Raw genomic sequence first — 25,607 nt, forward strand, 5'->3', positions numbered from 1 at the left:
TCTTGACACCGCACAGGTCTACCCAAAAGTTCAGACCATGTGCCTAAGTTCACAGTCCAATCTCTTCTTAAATTCAGACAGGCTCGGTGCAGTGACCACTTCCCTGGGGAGCCTGTTCCAGTGTGCAACCACCCTCTCTGTGAAGAACCCCCTCCTGACGTCCAGCCTAATTTTCACCATCAAAATTCAAGTTTTCTCCACTTTTTCCCTGTTTATTGTAATGTGTCAGAAATGTAAAGACGTTCCGTGCACAGTGACCCAACATTCGGTCATTGGGTTCATATTGGGTTCTCTTGTTAGAATTACAGGTAGCAAATAAGAGCAATGAAGGATTACAGGATCTCTCTAATCCTAACTCCAAGAGGTAAAAGAATATGGGATTACTGGAGGCACATTCTTAATACACTCAATCATAATCAGGTGCCATAACACTGGCTACTTCAGTAGCCAAATTATTCAGCTCCAATTTGTCAACTAATTACATTCTATGGAATATCACTACTACTTCCTTCTTAGATTTCTTTTTTGGTGGCATCCCTTCCTTCTATCATATCAGCTGCACCACTTGTCTTGGTGTCATCCAAAAACTTACTGAGGGTGCACTCAGTCCACTGTCTATGTCATTAATAAAGATATTAAACAGTCCTGGTCCCAGTACAGACCCCTGAGAGACAACACTTGTCACTGATCTCTACCTGGACAGTCACTGACTGCAACTCTCTAAATGTGGCCAGAGAGCTAATTCCTTACCCACTGAATAGTTCATCCATCATTCCATCTCTCTCCAATTTAGAGAAAAGAATGTTGTAGTGGACCAGATCAAAGGCCTTACAGAAATCCAGGTAGATGACATCGGTTGCTGTTCCCTTGTCCACTAATATAGTCACTTCATCACAGAAGGTCAGGCACAATTTGCCCTTGGTGAAGTCATGTTGGCTGTCTTGAATCACCTCCCTATCTTCTATATGCCTTAACATGGCTTCCAGGAGGATCTGTTCCATGATCTTCCCAGGAAGATCGAAGAAGATCTGCCCTGTCATTTACACAGGAAATGGTTTCCCTCTCCCCACAACGTGAATTAATCTGCATATATTTTGTCTTGATTTTATCTTCAGGTTTCAACAATCTTTGCATAGTATCTCAATGTGGCTCAAGTATAGAATATTCTGCATGGGAAAGGTCAAAAAAAAAAAAAAGGAAAGAAAAAAAAAAACTAGAAGCAGGAAAGTTTAAAGATTTCACTTTTATTTCTTCAATTTGACTTTTTTTTTCTTTTTACTTTAGTTCTATGTTTCCACATTCTGATGTTAACACTTTTCAATCATAAAAGCAGAATTAAATCAAATTTGTACAGAAGACAATTAACACTGGAACTAAAAACGTAGGTATTTAATCGTAAATAAATAAATAAATAAGTTTTTAAAATGAAAGAAAAGCAAGTGTGTCACATCACTGACATCAAAATCATCACAGTGCTGATTTTGTTTATGGCATTTATAATGTATTTTTGACATTTGGAGTGACAGATGCCACCATAATAGGAAATTAAACACACCTGGCCATTAGTTTCCTGCAAGCAAAAAACAAGTGTTAAATCTGAAACATACAGTATGCTTGCAATAATTATAAAACCCTGACATCTAAAATTTTCTTAGAGACAACTGGAATAAAATAAGTTTATGAATTTAACACTCTCATGCCAAAAGAGAATATTTCATCAGGACAGCATTTGTTTTACTAGTATTGAATATTGTCTGTGTCTACTAACCTATCTGTATTCATTACTTTTCAAAGGATAATACATGTCATGACAGCTTTGGATAATTTCATGGAGATGCACAGTATATTGTACTTACCAAAGCTTCACACACATCCTCAATCTATTCCAAGCACAACAAAATTATTGATCCAAAATAAAATTATATGTACTTGAAAGGATTCCAACTTGGAAGAATCATCGTTTATAAATCTAATTTTATACATGACCAATATAGGCACAAGCTTCCAAAATGGCAAAATTATTTTTCTTCAAAACTGCAGTATGTTCAATTGATTTTTCTTTTTTTAAATGTTGAGATGAACATACAATCTATTTTAAATGTCATCACTTTGGTTTTTATTTAATTAACATTTCATACAGCTTCTTCAGTAAATAAATAATTACTTCAATCACTATACATTTCGTCTAACCCTATGCACCTTCAAGTTAAAACAAACTTATATCACTTTCCAAAGTAGAGGTCAGTGAAACTACTTTTATATATTCCCAAGGCTCCTTTTAAATAATCCATTATGTTTTTTAATATACATTTCAGACAATGCAAGCACTTCCCCCCAAAACAAACAAACAAACAAAAAAAAAATGTAATGTATCCAATGTATCACATGCATATCAATGTATCATGAGATCTACAAAATATGCATCATGAATCTGGCTGTGCCATTCTTACAATTTTTTGAAGTAGAATGGCATATATCATATGAAAAAATAGTTTACTTACCCTGTTGTAACTAAACTTACTTAAAAGTTGTTGTCCAAATGCACTCAACTATCTATGTATCTCATGTTATCAAGACAGACAGATATGTATTTCCAGCAATTCTCCACTAAGGATCTCTGTGGTTTTTTTTTAGGACTGTAACAAGAGGCCTGAGCAAACTAAAAAATCCAGTAACAGTAATAAATAATTACTGAAAATCTAATGAAATAAAGACACTAGAGATTTTACAGCTTTTTTCTCTCATCATCTCCCCAGACCTTCACCACCCCCACAAAAAAAGTGTGGAAAACAAAAACAAACCAAAAAAAAAAAAAAGAAAAAGGAAGAGAGAGAGAGAGAAACTAACTCTAAGTCCTCTAAGCATTTATAAGGTCCAGTTATGTTATTATCTGTCTTACATTTGCACCTTGCATAACTTTCTAAAGGTTATTATTTTTCCTGATCTATATTCATACGTAACAAAAACAAAAAAGCAAACAAAGTATCTTCAAACAATATTCTATTCTCAATCCAAGTTTAACTGAAGTTGAACAGAGAGAATTCCTTTAAGTAGATACCATTTTGTTCTTTGATTTTAACCTTGTTTTGGATTGATTTCATAACTGTAGGTAATGATCACATCCTAGTTGCCAAATATCTATTTTTCTCCTCTATCCTTCTCAGTATGTTTTGTCACCTTTGTGATTAAGAACTCATAATGTGTTTATTGACACTTTCAGAACAAAATTTGACACTGTTGGGAAACCCCTTATGTTGAAAATTATTTTTTTAATCTCAGTGAAAATTTCATTTCTGAATATGATTCATCAGACAGCAGAGTTTTTCAGAATACATACACATACAGAATATACTGTATGACCTAGATGGGCAATGCTATAATATGGTTGCTGTTCTTTAGAGTAATTAATATCCTCAAAGACATTTTTAATATTTTAATCGCATTGCTTTATTCAACTCTTATCTCTTCTCAAATTTATCAAGGGTTTCCAGTACAGAGATAAAACTTTTTCTAGAGTGACTACAGTATCTGGAACAATGAATGCCTACTACTTGGTAGAATTTTTGGATATGACCCCCAGGAGAAATAATTACTATTTTCATTTATAAAATCCTCCAATTCTGGTATCCTAGTATATTTATAATTTATCGTGGTACACACATTTCTTTTTTTCTCAGTTCTCAGACAAATCACTGTTGCTACTAAAACCTTTAATGATAATAGCTTAGAAGTAATTGTTCACCTGGAGCACTGTCTATTTTAAATACTTGAAATGCAAACTGAATGTGACATTTGTTCATCCAATTTCTGATTCCACAGAGAAGGAGTTTAGCAAAATTGTAGACAGTGTTGTAGGGGCCAAGGCTGATGTTAAGAGGAAATAAATTCTGCCCAATATAGAGCATTACCTAGAAATAGACAGTAGCTTGCAACACATGAATAATTAGAGAAATTGGAGGCTTTGCCCATCAGAATACATGCAAATCCTCTTTTCTTCATTCTTCCTTTCATGGTTGTTGTAAGAGTAATCAATGCATGATTACATATTACAGGCCTTATATATAACATATCAGTTCTTTTTCTGTTGTTCTTTCCAATATCAGTGTTAATTGAATTCACTGAACAAGTGACTAAAGAAATCTACATTTCAGATCTTATCAGACCAACTGACTTGCAAGTTAGAAAACATACTGGAAGACCAAAAGGCCAAATGTTACATCTCACAGGCATCTTATATGATAGTTCTTTCTTCCCATAAATACAAACCACTAGCTATTTTTTTAATAATTTTTCTTTGCTAAAAAAAAAAAAAAAAAAAAAAAGATAATGAAATGTATGATGTTGAAAGACCAAGTCATATGGAAGAAGCTTGTTTACCAGTTTGTGATGAAACTAAAGTTCTACTGATTTTGCTGTAGTGTAGGGAAAAGTAGCAAATATGAAGTAAAATAAACTTGTCAAATGCTAAAAATAGTTCTGAAAAGACTGGGTCTCCCATTTCTATACTACATAACTTAGTTCTTTTACCTGCCCTTCTTGCTGAAGCACAATGGTAACCTAAGACATACATAACATGAGGAAGGAAGCAATCATTCTGAAAAAGACTTATGTACAATAGTGAACAACAAATTAGGCATGGGTTTCCATAGTGATAAAAGCAACAAAAGGCTGCTGCAGTTTTCAGCTGTCTATTGTAAGACAGTTACAGAGCAAAGGGACTACAGTCTCTTCTCCAAAAACCAGGATGTCACTGTACTCAAAAATGCCCATTCAATTTTAGTTCCACATTACGAAGAAAATATTGAAGGAATTGGAAGGGGAATAATAATAATAATTAATAATACAAAATAATGATAATAATACCAAGAAGTTCTGCAAGACGCTAAAACGTAAAGTGCTATGGATTTGGATTTCTTGGTTGGATTTCACGTTACCTTAAAAATGCAAATTCCAATGAGTACTTTTTCTGCACATCTCCTCTGTGGATTATCTGATGTTGAATAAGAAATGATCTCATACTACAGCCTTTCTGCCATTGGGAACACTAATGGGGTCTCTTGCCCATCTGGCAGTCTGCTCTCCTGAAACTTACAGAAATTCCTGTCCAGTGGGGTTGAAACTGGCCAGGAGTTAAGAAGCTATTGAGGGAGAAAGAAGAGGAGAAAGACCATTAGCCACACAAAAATCTAGGCTAGCAAGTGTAACATAGACAGTATGATCATATAAGCCTTGTTTCCCTGGGAAACTAGGCTAATTATCAAAGGTCTGGAAAGATTCACTTATGATGAAAGTCCAAAGGCCCCAAAGCAGAAAAGTACTTAAACACTTAAAGCTAAAGTACTCTATTGGATAGAGAACTGAAAGAACCATACATGATAGCTAGGTTAAAAGACAAATGATGAAGAATGTGATAATCTACAGAAATAGAAATGTTAGTCAAGGATGAAGAGGATTTATTTGTACCAAGAGGAGTTATTGACAAGCAGAATTACAAGAAGGAATAATGTGATTAACTAAAAGAAAGCTTTAGGCTAAATATCAAGCAACAGTCTCAGTGAGAAAAGTCTATGAAAAGGGGTTTCTAGACATTAGTGATGGAAGCTCAATAGCTTAAGACAATAAAAACTGCACTGTAAAAAAATAGTACTCTACAGAACAATGCAGGGGTAGTTAGCTTGACAAGAATATCTATCTCGAAGTTTCTTCTTAACACTTCTCTCTAGATTCATCACACAATATAGGGCACTGAACATACTGTAAAAATCTCTACTAACTGGTAGTAGAACTGAAAACTAAATCAAAAATGTATCCAGTACAATTATGTGTTCCTAGTCAGATGATGACAGGAGGTTGCTTGTTTTCTCATGATACCTTTGAAATTAATTTCATTGTGACTAAAGTCTTTAGTATGGAATATCAAGCCAGACTGGAGAGATATGCATAAGAACATTTTCAATTTTTTTTTATTTTTTTTTTTTAAAGTCAAAGTATATTAGTTCAGAATTTGAGGTTGAAAAAAGAGGAACAGTAAGAAGGAAATGTAATGTATACAATGAATAAAACTAATAAATTTAGCTACTATCTTTGAGTCTTCATCTAAATGGCTGAAACCAGATGGGACATGTAAATGCATACATATATCTACCCCCCCACATGACACACATATGACACACTAAAAACAAGTATAATATTAGACAGATAATTATTTATATATAGTTAGTAAGATATCTACTTTTACAAATAGAGCGATTGAAGTTACTTCTGCATTTGTGCAACATTTTTAGGCAATACTGAATAGTATGGTTTTGGTTGTTATTATTTTCTAGCAAAACATAAAAGAAAATAATCAAAATGCACAAACCAAGTTATACAGTATGTTTGATATAGCAATTTCTAATGTTCATTTAATATAGCTGAGCTGCAGTGACTAATACTGTCCGTGTCCGCTAGTACAAAGACCTAAATAAGGTTCCAGACTAGATTACGTTCATGCAGGTCTTGTTTTAACGGAAATTGGAGAGATGAAAAAAAGATTACAGGAAGACACATTATAAAAACAGACCTCACAAGTCAAACTTAATAGTGAAACCGTTCTCTTTCATGTAGACAACCATGAAAACAAATATCCTGTAAGCACTAGATATATATTGTATCTTCCTACCAGATCTCTTTGCCTCCTTGAGACAGATTCCCATTCATCTCATGACTATATAATTTGATCATAGTTGACTAAGGCACAGCAGGGGAAAGGGTCTGTCTGATAAAGTATCAGGCTCCAGGAAGATAGATAAACAATTTCATGATTTCTAGTTGTAACAGGAATGGTACAGTGGTGGATATAAAGATATTAGTTTCATAGGAATACAAATATCAAGCTTCTACAGTTTTTTTCTTACCAAACATGTGTTGGGGTTTTTTTTGTTTGTTTGTTTTTCCCGTTAGGTGAAAATAACAGTCTGGTTATGACAAACTATGACAGGATGCCAGAATAAAATGTAAGGTACATGCAAAAAGTGGAATTAAATCTTTGTGGATTTGTCAATGTGAAAGCACAGATTTTTTTTTTCTTATTTTAAAACAATTAAATGAAGCAAGGAAGTTTCTTTCCCTTTTTATTTGTTTGTGTTTTGTGGTTTTTTTTGGTTTGTTTGTTTTGGATTTTTATGAAAAAAGTGTTATTTAGAAGTAGTTGAATCAGTTGCTTATCAAGGTCTTTCACATTTAATGACAAACCTCTTTCACAGGCGTCACATTGACAGGCTGCTTCTTCTATAGTACACTAGAGTAATGTCTGTTTGTAGTGCTACCTCATGTTCTAGATATTTTAAATGAAGTTTTGAGTAATAGTATTTGAACAGCTACGGTGGACTTCGTTTTCATACATTAACAAATATATTTGGTTTGTGTATATTAACAGAAGTGTACAACACCTGTTACCCATTAATTCAACCGTTACATTATCTTTGCAATTATATTACATCTTAGTTGAAAAATATGGTGATATCTAGTCAGGATGATACCTGCTTTTACTTATAAAAATTTGAAGGAAGGAAACATATTTTACAGCAAAGCAACACTTACAATCCCTGAACTGCATCTCTTTTTTTTAAGAATGAAAGTATCTTATATTCTGGAATAAGCAATTCTTAAAGTTGTTGTACTATTTAATTTATTACGTACATACCTGTGATTCTTTTACATTTTCGACAGTGAAGTTGAACCAAACTCGAAAGCGTGGGTTACAGGTATCTGGTCTAATGAACAGGTCATACTCAAACTCTGTGATGTGGTCCACTCGTCCAAGATTACCTAATGAGAACATACAAAAAAGAATGTATTTCAATAAATGAAAAAAATCCAGAACAGGAGCTATACAGAGAAAAGTTTTTTTAAAATTACCTCCAATGTTTAAAATATATATGTGTATAAGAGACTTTACAAAAGTTCAGAATAATTTTTAAATGACAAAGTAAGTAACCACAAAGTAAGATATATATAATACATATCAGTATGCAAAATATATGTGAATACATATTAAAAAAAAAAAGTCTGCAAGGGCTTTTATTATTCAATCAATTTGACTTTTTGTCTTCTCTAATCTTATTATTTCAGTTCAGCGTCCTCCTTGGTTATTCCACTTTTTCCCCACTTTTCTGATAAAAGTTTTCATTTTCTGCTCATGTTCAAGTACCTCTAAAATTACTTCCCAGAGTTTCACATGGCACATCTGGCCAGTGCTGTGTCCACAGATGGCCAGGACTCCATCTCTTTTGTTATTCAAAAGCCATCTTAATATATCTCCTTTACCATTTGGGGCCACTATCACCTCCTTCCACAGAAACAAATGAGGCTATAAGGTTTCACTTTAGCTTTTTCCTGGTGAATTTCATGGAATAAATTTTTTAAATGTGGTCAGAGCTATTCCCCATGGCATTACTTAGCAAGTAACCAAACTGGCTATAGAAGCAAAGTTCAGCACCAGGAAACATGCTAAGTGCTTTTAAATTGCTAACTTGCCATTTCGCCTTTGAAATGTGCCCAGAAATCTAAAGACAAGGCTTAGACTGTCCATTTCATCTATATACTACAAAAATAAGATTTCACATTTTCCTGATCCAACCCAAAACCCATCCTATCTGATCTTGTAAGACAGGGTCATTCCCAAATGCTGCTTTACATGCAAGAAAAAGATTAGCAGTGTTAAGACAACCTGTTTTTATGATTCCTGATATATTTGGGTGTAGGATATATAGTGTTGGGTTCAAATAGTTATTCGTAACATTACTGGAGCTAAACAACTCCCTCCTCAGCAAGTCACATTTCAGTTCGTATGATTGTTCATTGGTAACACACTACTAAATATAAGCAAAAGTAGCAAAATTTGGCTGATCAGCTATCTTGGAGTGGAGAAGCGGGGAAAAAAAGCACTTTCAAATGTGTTCATCAATATATTTTCAGGATGTCTTTCTTATCCTAAATTGTTTCTGGCTTTACCAATTGAACAGTGAACACTTCCAATCTTCCCTATTTTTAATGTTACACTCTTCTTTCCTGCCCACAGCCTTCTTTTCAGAACAAAATTCTCCTCACTGTTTCCCGCTGCAGAAAACCACTTCATGCTAACAATCTGCTCCTAAACACTTGCCTGAAGGATACATTTGGAATATGAAATATTTGAAAAAATGGCAATATTGTACAGTGAGTGCTTTTCCAAACATAAATAAAGTTATCTGCCATACAGGGTGCCCATGTCCAGGCAATGACAAGGCCTGTAGGAGAAGCTGTGAGCAGAGGCCGAGTGCTTCATGCTGGTCACTGCCTGCTCCAATGGCCCCACTGTAGGGCATGGCCAGGTCCCTCAGCGACGCTGGTGACACCTCTGTGAAGGTGTATTCGAGACAAAACATGGCACACAGGCGGGGAAGAAAGCTGAGGAGCAGCCCCGCAAGCACCAAGGTCAGAGGAGGTGGTGAGGAGGTGCTCCAGGCCAGAAACCCTTGCAGCCTGTGAAGGAAGCGTGCTGGAGCAGGCGGGTATCTCCTGAAGGACCTGGGGAGGACCCATGCTGGAGCAGGGGAAAAATGTGAGGAAGAAAAATCAGCAGAGAGGGGCTATCCGGGACTGACCACCTGCCCTCTCTCTAGGTCCCTGTGATCTTTGTTGCGGGGGCAGGAATGAAAGAGTGACGTTGATCTGGGAAGGAGGAAGGGGTGAGAAAGGTTGATTTTAATTTGTCTTTGTTTCTCACTACTCACCCCTATTTCAATCAGCAATAATTTAATTTAAAAAATAAAATAAAATAAAATAAAATAAAATAAAATAAAATAAAATAAAATAAAATAAAAACTAAAATAAAATAGCCCCCCTTTCAGTTCATTTTTCCCAGGAACTAAATGGGTAATTGGTAAGTGATCTTCCCATCTTATCTTGACCCACAAGCTTTTTTATCTTATTTTCTTCCCCCCTTCCTGTTGAGAAGGAAGATTGAGAGACCAGCTGGGTGGTCCGAGCTGTTTAGCAGCATAGGTTGGATTCCAATTACCTCGCACAACAATAATAATAAGGTTACATGGAAATAATAATAGGGACAGGCCACAGTTCAGGTCACGGGTCACCAGCTCTCTCTGGACATAGCTTAATGCATGGGCACCCAGAGTCACTGCAACCTGAGTTGCACATGTGAAACTGGTGGATCCTCTAATATTAAGGCAGCAAGCTGGATGAACACAGACTGTGAACTAGGTCCAGCATGTAAACTGTTAGGTATACGTGTGTCCAATGATCCCAACAGTTCCACATAAGGAGTAAGTTATCTGCAGCACAGACCAGAAGGTGCAAATTCTGATGGAAGTATTTCCAAATGAGGAAGCAAAAGCATTTAAATTTACAGTTTAAATTCACAGATCATTAAAAACAAACTGCAAGCAAAATGAAATCTTAATTTCTGACCTACTGAACATTTCAGTTTCTATTTCAATATCAATCTGAACTGTTCTGGAGGCAGACAGCTCACTCTGAACTAATTCTTTGCAGAGTCCATAAGATCCCTGAACTACCACTGGAGAATTCTACTGATGTCAGTGAAATCACTGATGGTGAAGTGCTGGTACACTGGAAGCCAGTCTGCTCTGGAAGAGCTACATAGCTATCTCAAACCCAGCAACAGCCTTAACAATTTAATCACTGTGTGCAGGATTCCCTAGGACTCCCAACACTGCTTTTAATCTTTATCTCGAATACTTGATTTGAATACTCACCTGCCCCTTTAATGATTTTTTTTTCCTTTTGTGAGTTGTACCTCACTTTATTGCTTTTTGCATACAGAACTGCCTCTTACTAGCCTTCTTCATAGTATATGTCAGCTGCCGTAGTCACCTGCAGCCATTTGCAGTTTAGTATCGTTTGTACATTTCATTAGCACGCTATTTCTTTTCTGTCTTCCAGATGCTAAATAGGCTGGACCTAACACTGATGCCTTTGGTAACCAATTCAACAAGTTCCTCGTGCTCAATAGACCATTGTTTGTAGTATCACAGCCTTTGCTCACAATCTGTCAGCCTAATTTCAACCCACACAGCAAGGTCATTAAACAAGACGGCAGTTTTGGTACAAAGAAGCCTAGAACTCTAAGAATAAAACACTTCCTCACTTTAAGGCATGCTTTGTAGAAAATGGACAGTACCACAGAAATTTGTTTTTTTGTGTGTCAAAGAAAGTATATAAACCTCCCAACAATAATCTCATAAATAAAAATAATTTTTCAGTGCTGCCTTCACATTGTTGTAATCACGGGAAATACATTTATGTTAATGTGTGAGAATCATATTCCAGCACCACAGGTAACACAATGAAATGCATTAGAAACTATGAAACGGGAATTAAACATGGATTACACTATTCCATTTAACCATTAAACCGTTTTAATATTTTAACAATTACTATAAACATTTTTTTCTCAAGTAAAAACTTTTAAACTGTATTTGTTTACTCTCTATATAAGGTTCCTTAGGATTTGTCTTTTCATTTTTTAATGTAATGCATGATAAACTTATTAGCTAGATAATACCGATATTGTGTAAGCTACCTACCAGTAGTTCGCAGTAGTTGTATCATGACTGACAATGCGTTCCCTTGCATAGTTTTTGTTGTGTACATTCTTGCTCTAGTAATCCATGATATGAGTAAGAGAGTTTGTTCATAACTATATTGCTCAAGTACTTTCTTTAAAAAAAAAAAATCACACTACTAGAACATCAGATTTCCTTTACTTCATGCTCACACCACACCATTCAACAAACAAAGAATATGGATCTATGAGATTTTAAGATTTTTTAAGCATCAATACTGCATAATTTGTGTTTTGCATGATATTCGTGGAATAACACCATAAAAGCATAAGATATTAATAATGTTATTTAAGGTATATGTAAAATTAATGAACTGATCAAGTAATGTGATCTGCAGGAGAAAAAAAAAAAAAAAAAAAAAAAAAGCAGTAAAGATTTGAACTCTTTAACATTGAAAGACATTTCTTGTTTTAATTTTCTTTTTACAGCTTGGATGCACGTCTAGATAACAAATAGTTATCTGGCTATATCTTAAAGTAAAATAAACAATTTGTTAGCATAGCCAACACTTTAGAAACCATTATGGACTTCTCCTATTCACTCTGAAAATAGATGATTTTTCTATTATTATTTTACTTTACAAATATACTGGTACAGATCTTTTTTAAACTCATGGGAAGATGTGAACAAATTAGATTCCAAAATGTCTATAAACTGACTTTCACTTAGCCTTGAGGTTTGTTTTTAAGACATGCTCAATTTTCAGTCACAGTTCTGTTCAATACTCTTAGCATACTGAGAAAAGAAGAGACGTCCCTTTCTTTAATCATTCAAGCTGAAATTTGTAATTATATTTGCTTAAACTGCTTTACAGAGTAATGTCTAGTGCAATAATCTCAAAATGTGAGTAGTAAAAGGGGTCAGTGGCATGTTTCAAGTTTCCTTAAAAGTCAGAAAAAAAAACATTACTATTTATTAATCATGCAACATACACTTAGTCCTCATAAAATATTAACATATATTGCTTCCTACATCAATAAAAAGTATACTTTACACAAAGAAAGAAAACCTGCTTAAGAAAATGCTAGCTGAACTTACTAAGCATTCTAACAATTATCATAAAAATGCTAGAAAATATAGATATGTTAAGCAATCCTAAAATCTTCTTAAACCACACATTGTGCTTTCCTACAGAGAATTTTAAGATGAAAAATAGACCTTGAGGGTCTTAGACAAGCCTGAGGCAATATAAAGAAAAAGGTCAAACACTCTGCTAAAAAGGACCGTTATCTTCAGAACAACAACTTATCAGCCAGCTTGCAGCCCTGCTTATTTACAGTTATTGGTCCCAGAGGAAGTGCACTTCAGCGCAGGGCGCGATTACTTTGTAATGAGTTTGCCAGAAATGGTAAAGGAAACTAATTTGTAACAATGTGCTGTTCCCTGCACATGAACTTTCTCAGACACTTTTTTTGTCCAGCAATGAATAACTAACTTCAGCCTCCCTAATAAGCAGTGAAAACAGAAGTGCACTAAAAACGACTGAGTTGCAAGCATGAATGTGCTGAAATATCAGTGATTATCCCTCTCAGCTGTCCATTACAGTACTTATGATGACCACCAATTCCCCTGTGGTGGATATATAGAATGCAGGTTTCAGGGGGTGGATTTGCACATAAAAATTAACACCATTTGGAAGAAAATAGCCTGCACCTGTCACAGATTAGCAACAAAAGGTCAAATGCCTCCTTTTACACCTAGAGCACTTGCATATTATGTGCCTTGCTTATAGGAGCCTAATTCTAGTTTCTTAATTCAGAAAAGTGAGCACCATGGTGAACTGAGGGGGTGGGGGAAGAATTAAACCTTGGCTAAAAGCTATCAATAAATCTATTGATCAAGTTACATATGAATGGAAGTAGCTGAGGCAATCTCTGTCTCTAAAAGAGGTAGTTTTTCAAAAAGAGAATTACACAAAGTGCTCTTCTGTTTTTATCAATATGCTGCCAGGTTTTGAAATACTATTTTTCATCCACACAATAAAAATCTTGACAAGTAAGCAATAGAAAAATCACTAATACACTTGCAGCTGCATTTCAATCTATACAAATTCTTTAAACAAAAACAACCAAGAAACAGATTGGAATATACATCATTTTCACCAGTTGATCCTGGGACCAAGTCCAAAGACAGCCAAACAGTATTAATCTATGTTTTCATACAACTCTGCATTTTATAAAATAAAGTGAAAGGTAGAGTGTGGAATACCCTGAGTGGAATTCATACTTAAAGATCACAAAAGACATTGAGATGATAATGCAAAGAAATTTTACTGATATGTCCTAAATGGAAGTAGAACTACAGGGACCAAGATCTGTAAAAACTTTCTTCTGTGAAAGATTAGATTTCTTGTGAAAGAAGTGCATCTAAAATACCAGCTGTAAATTCCCACTAGCTTTATGTTTTTTGTCTGTGAAAAGAATTCATAAAAGAAGGGAAAAAAAAAAAAAAGCTTGGTTTTAATAGCCCTAAACAACAACTAAACAGCATTTGATTTTTAAATAGGAAGAAATCTAATGAAATAGCAATGATCTTTGAAAACCTATGATTGTTTTTGTATCATCTCCTGGACTCCTGCCCAAAGTATATGTCAAATCAAGATTCCTGAAACTGCAAAGAACATGATTTGAATAAAAACAAATGCAATTAAAAAACACATATACATATATAAATTAAGTGTAAGGTATTTAAGTACTTTTAAATTATTAAAATTGCACTTAAGATCTACCAAACAAAATAATATTTACACTGCTTTAGTTATATCAATGCTTTAAAAAAAAATTTCAACACTCTTCAAGAATATAGTGCTCTTTTAAATATCTGGTGTTATACATATAACAATAGTGATGCCCATAACATTCGATGAAAATCCAGACTGCTTTAGGGAAGTCAAACAGGCAAAGCATTTCAAAAGCACCTGGCTTGAGAAGCTGGATGCTTCAGACTTGTATTGGTAGTCTCTTTTCTGTCCTCTCACCTCAATTAAGCAAGTTTAAATTGCTGTGTTTTCATTATGTTTTAAGTTTCTATCAATAGTGACATCCAAAGGACAGTAAATCAGTAGCCTGTGAATCTCATTGTGAAAAAGACTTTTATGGGAAAAAGCACTAACATAGTTCTTAGCATCTGTTGGTAAAAGGCCAGCTCCCATCACTGGAAAGGGAGATGTACATATTAATGCATAACTTACAGAAGCTGAACCATTCTGATTGGGCTTTAATTACAACTAGACAACATGATAAAATCTAATTGTGACTGACAGCACATGAAAATTCTAGCATTAACACTTTTCTTATTTATCTATAAATACAGCATAAAATAAATCTTACTGATCTTTTGAGTGTATGAGTTACGGGTCTCCATTTGTTTATTTGTTGCTGAATAATTTCATATCGATCTGATTTCCCATACATTTTCAGGATCCTACTCTGATATCTACTCTTTCCAATATTTTTCCCCACAAGTGATATAAGTAGAACTTATGGGTACAGTAGATCTATTTCCCAAGAGCATTTTGCCCACACTATCTGGGATTATATTTACTATTTCTCAGTACCTAAAGAAGAGTAATAAATAAACCTATAATTCTTTTTATCAAGTTATATTGTGGAAATATTAGTGAATAGTATGGCTTCTCCATATCACACCAATCTCCATATCACTCCAATCACACCACCAGTTTTAAAAATTGAAACTTTTATCTGAATGAGAATTTAGGCAGAATTTAGGCAGCATCTAATCTGAATCACTAGATTAAAATAACCTTGTAGAATTAGCCTCTGAGTGAAGTGGAAAAGGTAGAAGGCCATTTTTAAACAGGCCAAAGAATGGTCTTAAATGCTGAAAATTAAGGGAATTAGAAGCCTTTAAGAGAGAAGAACTCGTCATCATTAAAATTTATTGGGCAGTATTTTTAAGGCTTCTCTTGCAATGGAGAGATACTATTAAAGATTCCACAGTATAAATATCTTTTTTAAGTTCTAGCATGTCCCAAAGGCAGCCTACTCCCACTACTTGAAGGTTTCCTTTAAAGAAAAGGAAAGTAAATGATACCGTTTAGAAAGACAACACAAGCACAAGTGTTTCAAATAAAATTAGTGAAAGTGGATTAGAAATATGTATAAGTAGGAAGAATATACAGAAAAGATACACAAGGGCCTACATCTCTTTTATAAAGGCGTGAGATACAAATGTCCTATTTTAACCACATGGTTTTCAGCTAAAACTAGAAGAACTGAAATATTTCCTGTCTTTTTATGTTCATTAAGAGAACCAGTCCTGATGCCAGTTCAGAGCACAATGATAAACAGCAGCAAGCAGTTTTAAATATTTAGCAATCGTTGTTGTTCAAAAAAAACACTATGAGCAAAACAGCAATGGACATCCCAATATATAGCAAGTATTATTGTGTAAACAGCAGAAACAAATATATACAAAGAAATCATATTGTAAAATCTCATTAAAGGAATTTTATAGTTTTGATGAAATCTGATTGATATTTAATCACTTGCAGTAAAAGAACCTTATTTCAGAATTGCCATTATCAATAAATACTAATGCTTTCAGCTAAAGGAGCTAAAAATCTGGTGCTGTAAAGAATAAAATGTCAATGCTCATTGTGTAGAAAAAAATGTAAAGAATGAAAAAAATGGTGTCAGTCTTTTGACTCCCTCTCCAGCATCTGTGAGATTCTTAAGAATTAGAAAAAATATCAGCAGAGCCCAAGACTGCAGCATAAATACTCCAAAAAAGAAATAATCTAAATGAAGAAACCAAAAGCAGTAATGGAGAAATGCATCAACTTAGTAGGAAGTGTCAAGAACAAAAATCAGAGACCCATACCCTAAGACAGCCATTGTACACCCACTAAACCAAAACCATCAAATCCACAGAAAAACAGTAGACTACTGATTTCTCCACTCCCTCTTTATCAAATCCCCAAAGGCCTCCAATGACAGATGGGCAGTTATTTATCCATGGCAGTGAACCTTTGTTAAAGGAAAATCAGAATACAAAGAGATTTTGTATTAGCGTCATGAAACGCAGCTTTCTTTAAAAAAATCTATGCCATCAGAACTGGTACCTCATTACTGTGTATGTATTACATTTTTCAAAGCAAAGCTCTTAAAGGAAAAGCATTTGGGGAAATTTCTGTTTGGAAGTCACTTAGCATATAATGGGTGCTAGCCTAAATAAATAATTAATAAGCTAATAAATAAATTATAACATCAACAGCCTTAACCACGCAAGCAACTACCAAGGCAGATCAGAGAATAATAACTACTGTACCACACTAGGGCGTACCACTGTGTGTAGCAGAGAAAAACTTGTACCTACTTGCTTTGTGAGGACCTGATGCTCAATATACATGTACATCATTCAAGTCCACTGCTACCTATTGTATCTAAAGTAAAACACTGTCCTATCTATCTGCTGCCTAGACATCACAGGTGTGCAAACAACACATTGGAAGTAGTTAAAAACATTAAAAGCAGCATATTCTTTACTCTTAAGTATATTACAGCAGCCCTAACTTCTCTAATGTTTTCTGTTCAATACAGTCATGATTTTGCAAAGACTCTGAACATTATAATAACATAAAGGGAAAACAGCTCTTTCATACTACAAGCAAGAATTTTTCAGTTCATTTATTACTGTATGTCAACACTGTAGTCCTGCATTTGGCCTAGTTCGGTGCCTGATACACAGAACCACCACTTTTTCCAGGTAATTACAAACTGACATTTGAGGAAAATTAATTGATAGAAACCCCAATCAGTCAAGATTCAAATCAAAACCTATAGTTAAATTATTTTCTGAAGGACCTCTCCAAAGTCACCAGTAAATATATTTACTTCATTATTATTATATGTATACACGTATATACATACATACATGCACATATATATATATAAAGAAAGAGTATTAATGGAAATGCTCCAGGTATTGTCTTATCTTGCTTTTTGAGATGGATTCTGAATTGAATTCTCTTTAACTAAGAAATTGCTGATATTATTGCTAAAACTTTCCTTCTGTATCTTAAGCAAAAGTTTCTTTGAATGCTGCTCTAATGTAAAGATAGCCTTTCATTACAGATGTCAGTCCTATATACAGCTTCTACTGAAACTGAATTTGATTCTCTATGCCATTAGCAATCAAAACCAGTTTGGGGGCTAGAAATATTATTCTCATTTAATACACTAATCTCGGTATTTCATTGCCTAGAAGTGAAACATTTATATTATAATCTCCATGATAAAATTTACACATATACTTCCCTAAAATCTAGATACACTTTCAGCCATGTCATCAGATTAGATTGATGAACAATTTCACCATTCACCTACTCATCTGCCATACTTCCCAGTCTGACATGCTTTTTCCACACCAAGGAGATTTCTGTGTTTCCATTTACTATACAGCATTTTGATCCTTCAGGAACACAATTTGTTCATGTATAATTTTCAGACCCCTGTGCCTTGCTAGTTTCCTTTCCTTTCCTTCGGTCATCAGCTTGTTCTGGAAGCCCTCCCTGACTTCCAGTTTTACCACCAATTATAACATAGTGTTTATAACACAACTTTACTCCAATGCACTGTATGTAAGTAAGAAATGACACTATGCTGGTTTGTTTCTATACTCAAAAATTTGAGTTTCTATATCAAAATTATAGCAGGCCTTCTTACCTGTATCAACATGGATGTACACAGAAAACAACTGCTTGCCCTCACTCATCTTAGGTTTTTTAATGTCTAATTTAAGCTTTAACTAAACAATCTAGTTTATTTAATTTTTTAACCTTAAGTGATAATTTAAATATTGACATTTAAATGGCAAGAACATGCTTTTGTCTTCTGCTGTTGTTAGAATATTTTATTATATTTGAATGTCTTTCTTAATTTTAGGCTCTTTTTTCATTTTGCCAAATCCAAAAGCGTTTTCCTTTTATTTCAAAGTATTTCTATGTTTGTAGTAAATTAAACATTAATCTTTCTCTGCAAATGTCAAGTGATATTTAAATGTTTTTCTGGCAGATAAATGATTATTAATATTAATGCAATAAAATCACAGCTCTTTGTCCTTTCTTTGATATTTAAGAAAAAATTAAGAATGTCAAAACAGCTCTGCAAAAAGAGAATTCATTGGTCTACAATCCACTCTTCATTAGCCCAAGAGGTAAAAAATTACTGATCTTGTGAGACAATGTGTTTATAGAATCAGAAAGGGTTGAAAATGAATTACTTTATCAGTGGTAGAGTGTGTATCACTTCAATGTGAAAATGCCTTGTTAAAGTTCATTTTAATTTAAAGCCCCCTTTTTGTCATTCAAAAAGCTTTAGCACAATGAAAGAGTCTTTGTCACTTTCATAATTAGCCCCTCTTGCACTAAATGAGAATAAAATCTGATCAGAAGTCCATACAGGCAAGGTCATAAATCAAACAGAAAAGCTCCACAAACAGTTCTGTAAGATGTCCAAAGGCACGGTTTGGAATTAAAGCACTGTAGTCAGGATCCACTCCTAGAAACACTGCACGAAAAAGCCCCAATAATATCTGTTTGACAGGCTAAATTTATCTCCATATTCTGTAGCCCTATAAACACATTTTGCTGTTTAGATACAAAAGCAATTTCAGCACCAAGGACAATTCAGGAAAGCAAACAGCTGTTAAAGTACTACTATTACCGTTTGCCAACCAAAGTCAAATTAATTTAACTTAATGCTCTCACTTCAAACTGTGGCAGTTAAAAAAAAAAAAAAAAAAAAAAAAAAAAGTCATATATGATAATTGTCATAAAGCAGGAACAAAATTGTATTAACAAATAAAATTAAACTTGGTTTCCTAAGGAGTCTTATATACATAAGTGAACACACAGCCCAGCTCAAACAAACTGGATTTTATTCAGCTCCTTTTCACTTTCACATGAAAGTATGTTAAAGATGTAATAAAATTCTCAACCTTGGACAGTTATGGTGAAAGTGACAGCACGTTACTCTGCTCAGGGATCATCAGAATGCCGACAGGAATCCAAACCATCAACATACTATTTTATTCCCTGAGTTAACACAAACTGAGGATTTCATCAGCAAATAATGCCTAAAGCATGGGGTGAGTGGAAGGCAAGGAAAAGAAAAGGTAAAGAAACAGGAGGAAACTGTTAGAAAGAGGAAGTTGGCAACAAAAACGTATTCTTGGACAGATGTACACAATTGGATGTATTATGTTAAAGGTAAATGCTAATTTTAAATATCAATCAGTTGGGATTTGTAAAATAGCTACATCTATACAAACAGGAATTTTCACGAACACACATTTATATTCATACAGTGTGTTTATATGTAACCATTCGGGTATATTTGTAGCTTCAGCTATATCATTACGTATATTAAAAGTATGCTACTTTCCTTTATAGGCTTTTATCTTCTAACCTTATTTTCTCCACCAAAGCAAGCTGCTAAAGCCATGTCTGTAGCCACGTAAACACCAAAATACTTCCAAATTAATGGCTTGATGGCTTGGTTGCAGGGTGTGGCAGGTTACATGTATATCAAATGCTCCCAAAATTTCTGGTTACACTAGTTGTACAATGAGCAAAAGTAATTGGATTCTACAGTGTTAAGAGACATACGAAAATTGGTCTGATATGCATCTAAACAAAGAGGCAACAGTGCGACAAAAATATAAAATAAAATATTTTTTCCATCCTCTCACACTCTAGGACACTGACAGGAAGCTTCCTGTGTTGGTTAAAAGGTAGTTCCCACATGCGTATGTCCTCTTGGATAGAGGCACCCGTGCCTGAGTCATAAAAGAAATGTAATTTGCCTTGTCTATCAGACATGCAGGTATCTAAAGAGTGCAAATTGCATACTACTGTATAGGCCAACAAGTTCTACCTTTGTTTTTATTTTTGCTGTTACTTTTCATGCTTATCTTCAATGCACAAAAAATGCATGAAATTATTACTTTAAAATTTCTATGAAATACAACTATTATTTTAAGTCTTTTTTCAACTTTGGCAAATTAGGAAAAAAAATGCTGCCACTGTAGTGAATAAAACCACAGCACCTCTGCCAACTGAGTGTCAACAAAGCAATGCCTTTTTGACTGTCCAGGCTGGGAATTACTATAACTGAAACATTCTGAGAAAACAGTTCTTTATATTACAGCTAGCAGGCAACTAACAGATGCTAGAGGATCCAGAGGGGACTGAAAGGATATACAATGCAGATACAGGAGAATGTATTTCACTACATCCATGTGATAGTGTACTGGGTTTGGCTGGGATGTTAACTTTCCCTGCAGCAGCCCATACAATGCTGTGCTCTGCACTTGTAGCTGGAACAGCAGTGTTATCACACCAGTGTTGTGTCTACTGCTGAGCAGTGCTGGCACAGCATCGGGCCTCTCTCTATCCCTCCTAGGGGGGTGGGCAAAGTGAGAAGAGAAACATCACCAGGGCAGCTGACCTAAACCAACCAAAGGGATATTCCATACCATATGATGTCACACTCAGCAATAAAAGGTGGAAACAGGAAGAAGAGGGGAGAGGGTGGGCTCTCGTCATGAAAACGTTGGTCCTCCTCCCAAACACTGGCTACGTGCATTAAGGCCCTGCTTCAAAGACATGGTCAAGCATCACTCATTTGTGGGAAGTAGAGAGTAATTTCTTTCCTCTGCACTTCCACATAGCCTTCATTTGTTTTATTTGTTTGTTTTCCTCCCTTTTCTCCTTCCCCCCTCCCTTTTTTTCCCCTTTAGTTAAATTGTTTAGTTCATAATAATCTTTTATAATTATTATTATTTCCCTTTAATTAAATTATCCTTATCTCAACTTGTGAGTTGTTCTTGGCTTTACTTCTTCCCCTCCTCATCTAAGGAGGGGCAGTGAGAGAGCGGTTGTGGTGTTTAGCTGCCCAGCACGGTAAAAACACCACAGATAGGAGCAAGTCAGCTCCCTCCAACTAGGCTAATAGGAAGCCCAGAACTTATGTGGAAGAGAATGTGTGGCCTCACAACTCATAATTGTGTTCTCAGCTTCACTTTCTGAGTCTTTCCATCATACTGCAGGTCTGATTTCCATCCATCTGTTAAGAAAGACAGGTAGCACCTGGTCTAACAGATACCAGTTGGTTCCTAATGAGGAGGCACATAATGTTTACTTTACAGTAGGTCTTTAGCTGAAATGTTTTATCTGTGTAATTTTTATTCTGTATTAGGAAAGAAGTTGTAAGATGAGCATTCAGATTATTCTCTTATTACTTATGTCTATATATAGGCTGAAATGAAGGGTACAGTCAGAGGCATATTTGAGTCAAGAAGCTATTTGCAAAATTTGGGATGGACAACTCAGTAAGAGGATTAGGTTTTATATGGGCATGATCTGCAGAGACACTCCTACATTAATAGACAAAGCAAATCACATAAGATAGTGACTTTTCTGCTCTTTAGCAATTCTTTGTTATCCACAGGTTTCCAGCCTATAAGCATGTCCAGTTAAGCTCTATTTAGGATTCTAATTAAGTGGACTAATTAAAAAAATATATATCTTTTATTTGATTGTATCTCCAAATTTATTCTTTCTGGGTCTGTGTTTGGTAGGATCACCATAATCCATAAAGAAAAAAAAAAGAAACGTGTTTTAAAAACAAACCAAGTTTTCATACAAGATATTTGACAAAAACAGAAAATAAATCAATAACATAAAGCAATAAAAATACAGTGATTTTTGAGCTGTATTATTGTTTCTTGTGGACACGAAGTGACCTTGATCAATTTTGCTTTTAAGTCTTCAAAAGCAATGACATACACACAGCAGTATTTCTATTCAAAATTAGTCTTCCTGGATTTCTAACAAGAGGTGCCAATTTACCTCTATTAATGTAAGAACCTGAAAGTGTATCAAACCTTTTCAATTAAAAACAACAACAAAAAACACTACTTTTTTTTTTATATACAGTATTGTAATAGTACAGTTAGTGAATCCATAGCAAGGTCATTTTATACTAAAATTTAATCTTAAAATAATTCTCTGTATATAAGAAGCTACTTGGGTATTAATATACGTCCTTTGGCACATAAATCATATTAAACAGAAGATAAAAGGGTTAATTAAAAAATTGTTGTTTAAATACATCCAAGGTTAATTTCAATTTTGAGTTTGGATCTATATGCATGCACATTACAACATGTTCATTGTGATACACAAAAATCTTTTTCTCTATTAAATGCATTAGAAACATTTATTACATTAGGAAACGCTGTGTAAGCAGTTGCATAACAAAACAATTATCACCTTAAGAAGTAATTAATTATTCCTGCTTGCTAATTTTAATAATAGTCTATCTAACTTTTATAAACTGTGCTTCTCTATTTACTTAGAAATAAAAATGTGCATATTTAATGTACTAATAGTACACTTTTTAAATGTTACTATTAATAGTGGAAAATCTTTAAATGAAAGATATATTAACATACACTAGTTTTAACCAAACAGACAAGGAAAAATATACTGGTTTCAAAAGCTAATCTTCAAATCCAGGAATTTAAGAAGTCTTCATCTTCATGTTCTTACCATACTGACATCAAAACATTGCCTCTCTGAAGTATAACTTTCTGTTATACTGGTGATACGCAAGGAAGTCAGCAACAGAAGGGCCTTCTGCTTTTGAACATCCCAGATTAACAAGAAAAACAGCAGTCCCACTGTTCACTGTAAGGCCGGAAATAGTTTACAATTTAAAAATTATAACTAAAATTAAAAACTTATAATTCTGAACAGGTGGACAGCTTGCTCTAGTTCACTAGGAGGGTAGGAGTGGTGTAAATATTAATTTATTAATAAAAATTTTTATTCTATAAATAAAAACATAATGAGTATCAGGAATTCGGAAGGATTATCAGGCATATTTTAATTAAAAACTAAAGCTAATAGTTTTTTTGGTCCATATGTAGGTTCACTTCCAAAATCCTGAAGAACCAGGGATTACACAGTCATATTGATATTAGTATCTTTCTTTTCTCCCTTTCTTTCTCTCTTATAATTTTTGCATTTACATGCTGTATGTTAACAGCAAGGAACCCAATCTGAAATAAAACCAACATTAATCACACCGGATTGCATTAATCAGCCTATACTTTAATTTTCTTTACATTTTCTAATTCATACACTTTTGAATTTGATTTTGCTAAAATACACTATCCTACGTTTGCTTGTTCACTACGAAGGCACATAGATAATAAAGACTAAATTACAATTATCAGATTATAGTAATACAACTTTGTCTTAGGCATTCTTTTTGTAAGTGAATCACCAATTTAATGTAAGTCTTCCAGCTATTATTATAAGTTAACAAAGCTTATTACAGTCCTCTCCAAACACACAGTATTGCTTATCTTCTCTTCTAGGTCAAAATAATCAAAATTGAATAGGTTGCAAAAGATAATGCTTGTTCTCCCTTACTTTCTTTACTCAGCTGGTTCATTCGTCATTAGTCTGAGTCAATGTAGATAACCTAGCACAATTTTCCAACACTAAAGTTTTCCTGTAATACTGAAAAAAAAAAAAAACCTGTTATTGTTATATCTGAAATACTATCTAAAATTGAATCCCCACAAAGGGAAGTCCATCTTATCCACCGTGATTCAGAATGACACATACTTTGTTCAGTTGCAAAGAGTAATCAAAGGTGTGTGCTTAAATCCAATTAGTGTACTTCAAAGAAGATTATGTCAAAATGCTTCAAATAGCAATTCTACTGTGCAACTCCGAGTAACTCCCTTAACTTCTGTAAATCTGATTTCTGAACTATAAAATGAAAACAAGTGCCTTGTAAAGTGCACAGCAATCTCCTGCAATAGAGATTATAAGCATAAGCACCCTAAAAAGTACATAGATGTCAAAATGATTGTTACACTACAGATATATCAAGCAGACACTTTTAATTGAACCTGATTGTAATCACTCAAAATGTTCTTATATTCATGTGATCCAATCAGTATCTTTCTTCTAGCATTCACTTATTGACCTCCAGCCCTCAGACTAAAAGAGCATCTTCCCAATTGCCACATGATTATTAATTCATAGAAAGTTTCACAAACTTACGAATTCATCCAAGGCAGCAGGAATCCCTGCAGTTTTGCTGAAATTTTCCAATGATTTCTGTCCAGAACTAGGCCCTGAAGATTTAGCATGAGCATCTGCCAGCATAGATCGCCTGGGCTTGAGAAAAGATTTATCATGCACAGTCAAAGCTTGTGGTAAGAAATACACTTACTATCCAAAAGAATGTAGACAGATTAAGACATGCAGACAGATTAAGGACAACACCAAACAGTTTCTGATCCTGGTTCATTAAAAGAAAAAAAAAAAAAAAAAAAAAAAAAGTGAATTAAAAAAAATCATTAAAAAAATGAAAGGGAAAATTTTGGAAAGATGGATTTAGGAAAATATTTCCAGGTGCAATAGTAGAGATATTTAGAGGGGAAGTTATGTGAAAATGGGAAACCATAACTGAAATAAAAGGGACAAAGATGTTTCTCGATGAAAATGCAAATATGAGGAAAGGAAATAAATGGATCACTAAATCCAAAGGGATAAAGAAGAGCACACAGATGGGAATAATAAAAAACAAAATAGATGCTAATGGAAGGAAGATAACAGAGTCCTGGAGATGAGGATAACAAGCATTAATTTGATATAGCATTCAGTGTACACATTCAAAAAGTGAAGCTCAACATTCTCTCAACATAGAAAAGAAGATACTGCAACAGTATCATTTAGAAAAATTGAGAGAAGAAAGAAAAATAACAGGCAGGATAAGGTTGTGATAATCAAGCAAGAGGATAAGTGTTTGGGATAAATGAGAATGGATCAATTCTGAAGCTACTGATGTAGAAGAATAACAGGAAACACAGAGTAATAACCAAAAGACAAGTTTTCAACTTGCCATCATCTTTTATTTTTCAGATAAAAGCATA

General features: G+C 34.2%; 1 protein-coding gene across 2 annotated transcripts in view; it reads right to left on the reverse strand.

The window, feature by feature from the left end:
• Positions 1 to 25,607, reverse strand: part of BEND5 (BEN domain containing 5) — a 931,317-nt gene that overhangs the window by 875,483 nt on the left and 30,227 nt on the right. For both annotated transcript variants that reach the window (XM_084527421.1, XM_084527420.1), the window contains one exon: positions 7,685 to 7,809. In XM_084527421.1, coding sequence (XP_084383547.1) covers positions 7,685 to 7,809 — 125 coding nt within the window. The remainder of the gene's footprint in view (positions 1 to 7,684; positions 7,810 to 25,607) is intronic.

Source organism: Aythya ferina (genome assembly GCF_964211825.1).
Source record: "Aythya ferina genome assembly, chromosome: 8".
NCBI classification, from domain to species: domain Eukaryota; kingdom Metazoa; phylum Chordata; class Aves; order Anseriformes; family Anatidae; genus Aythya; species Aythya ferina.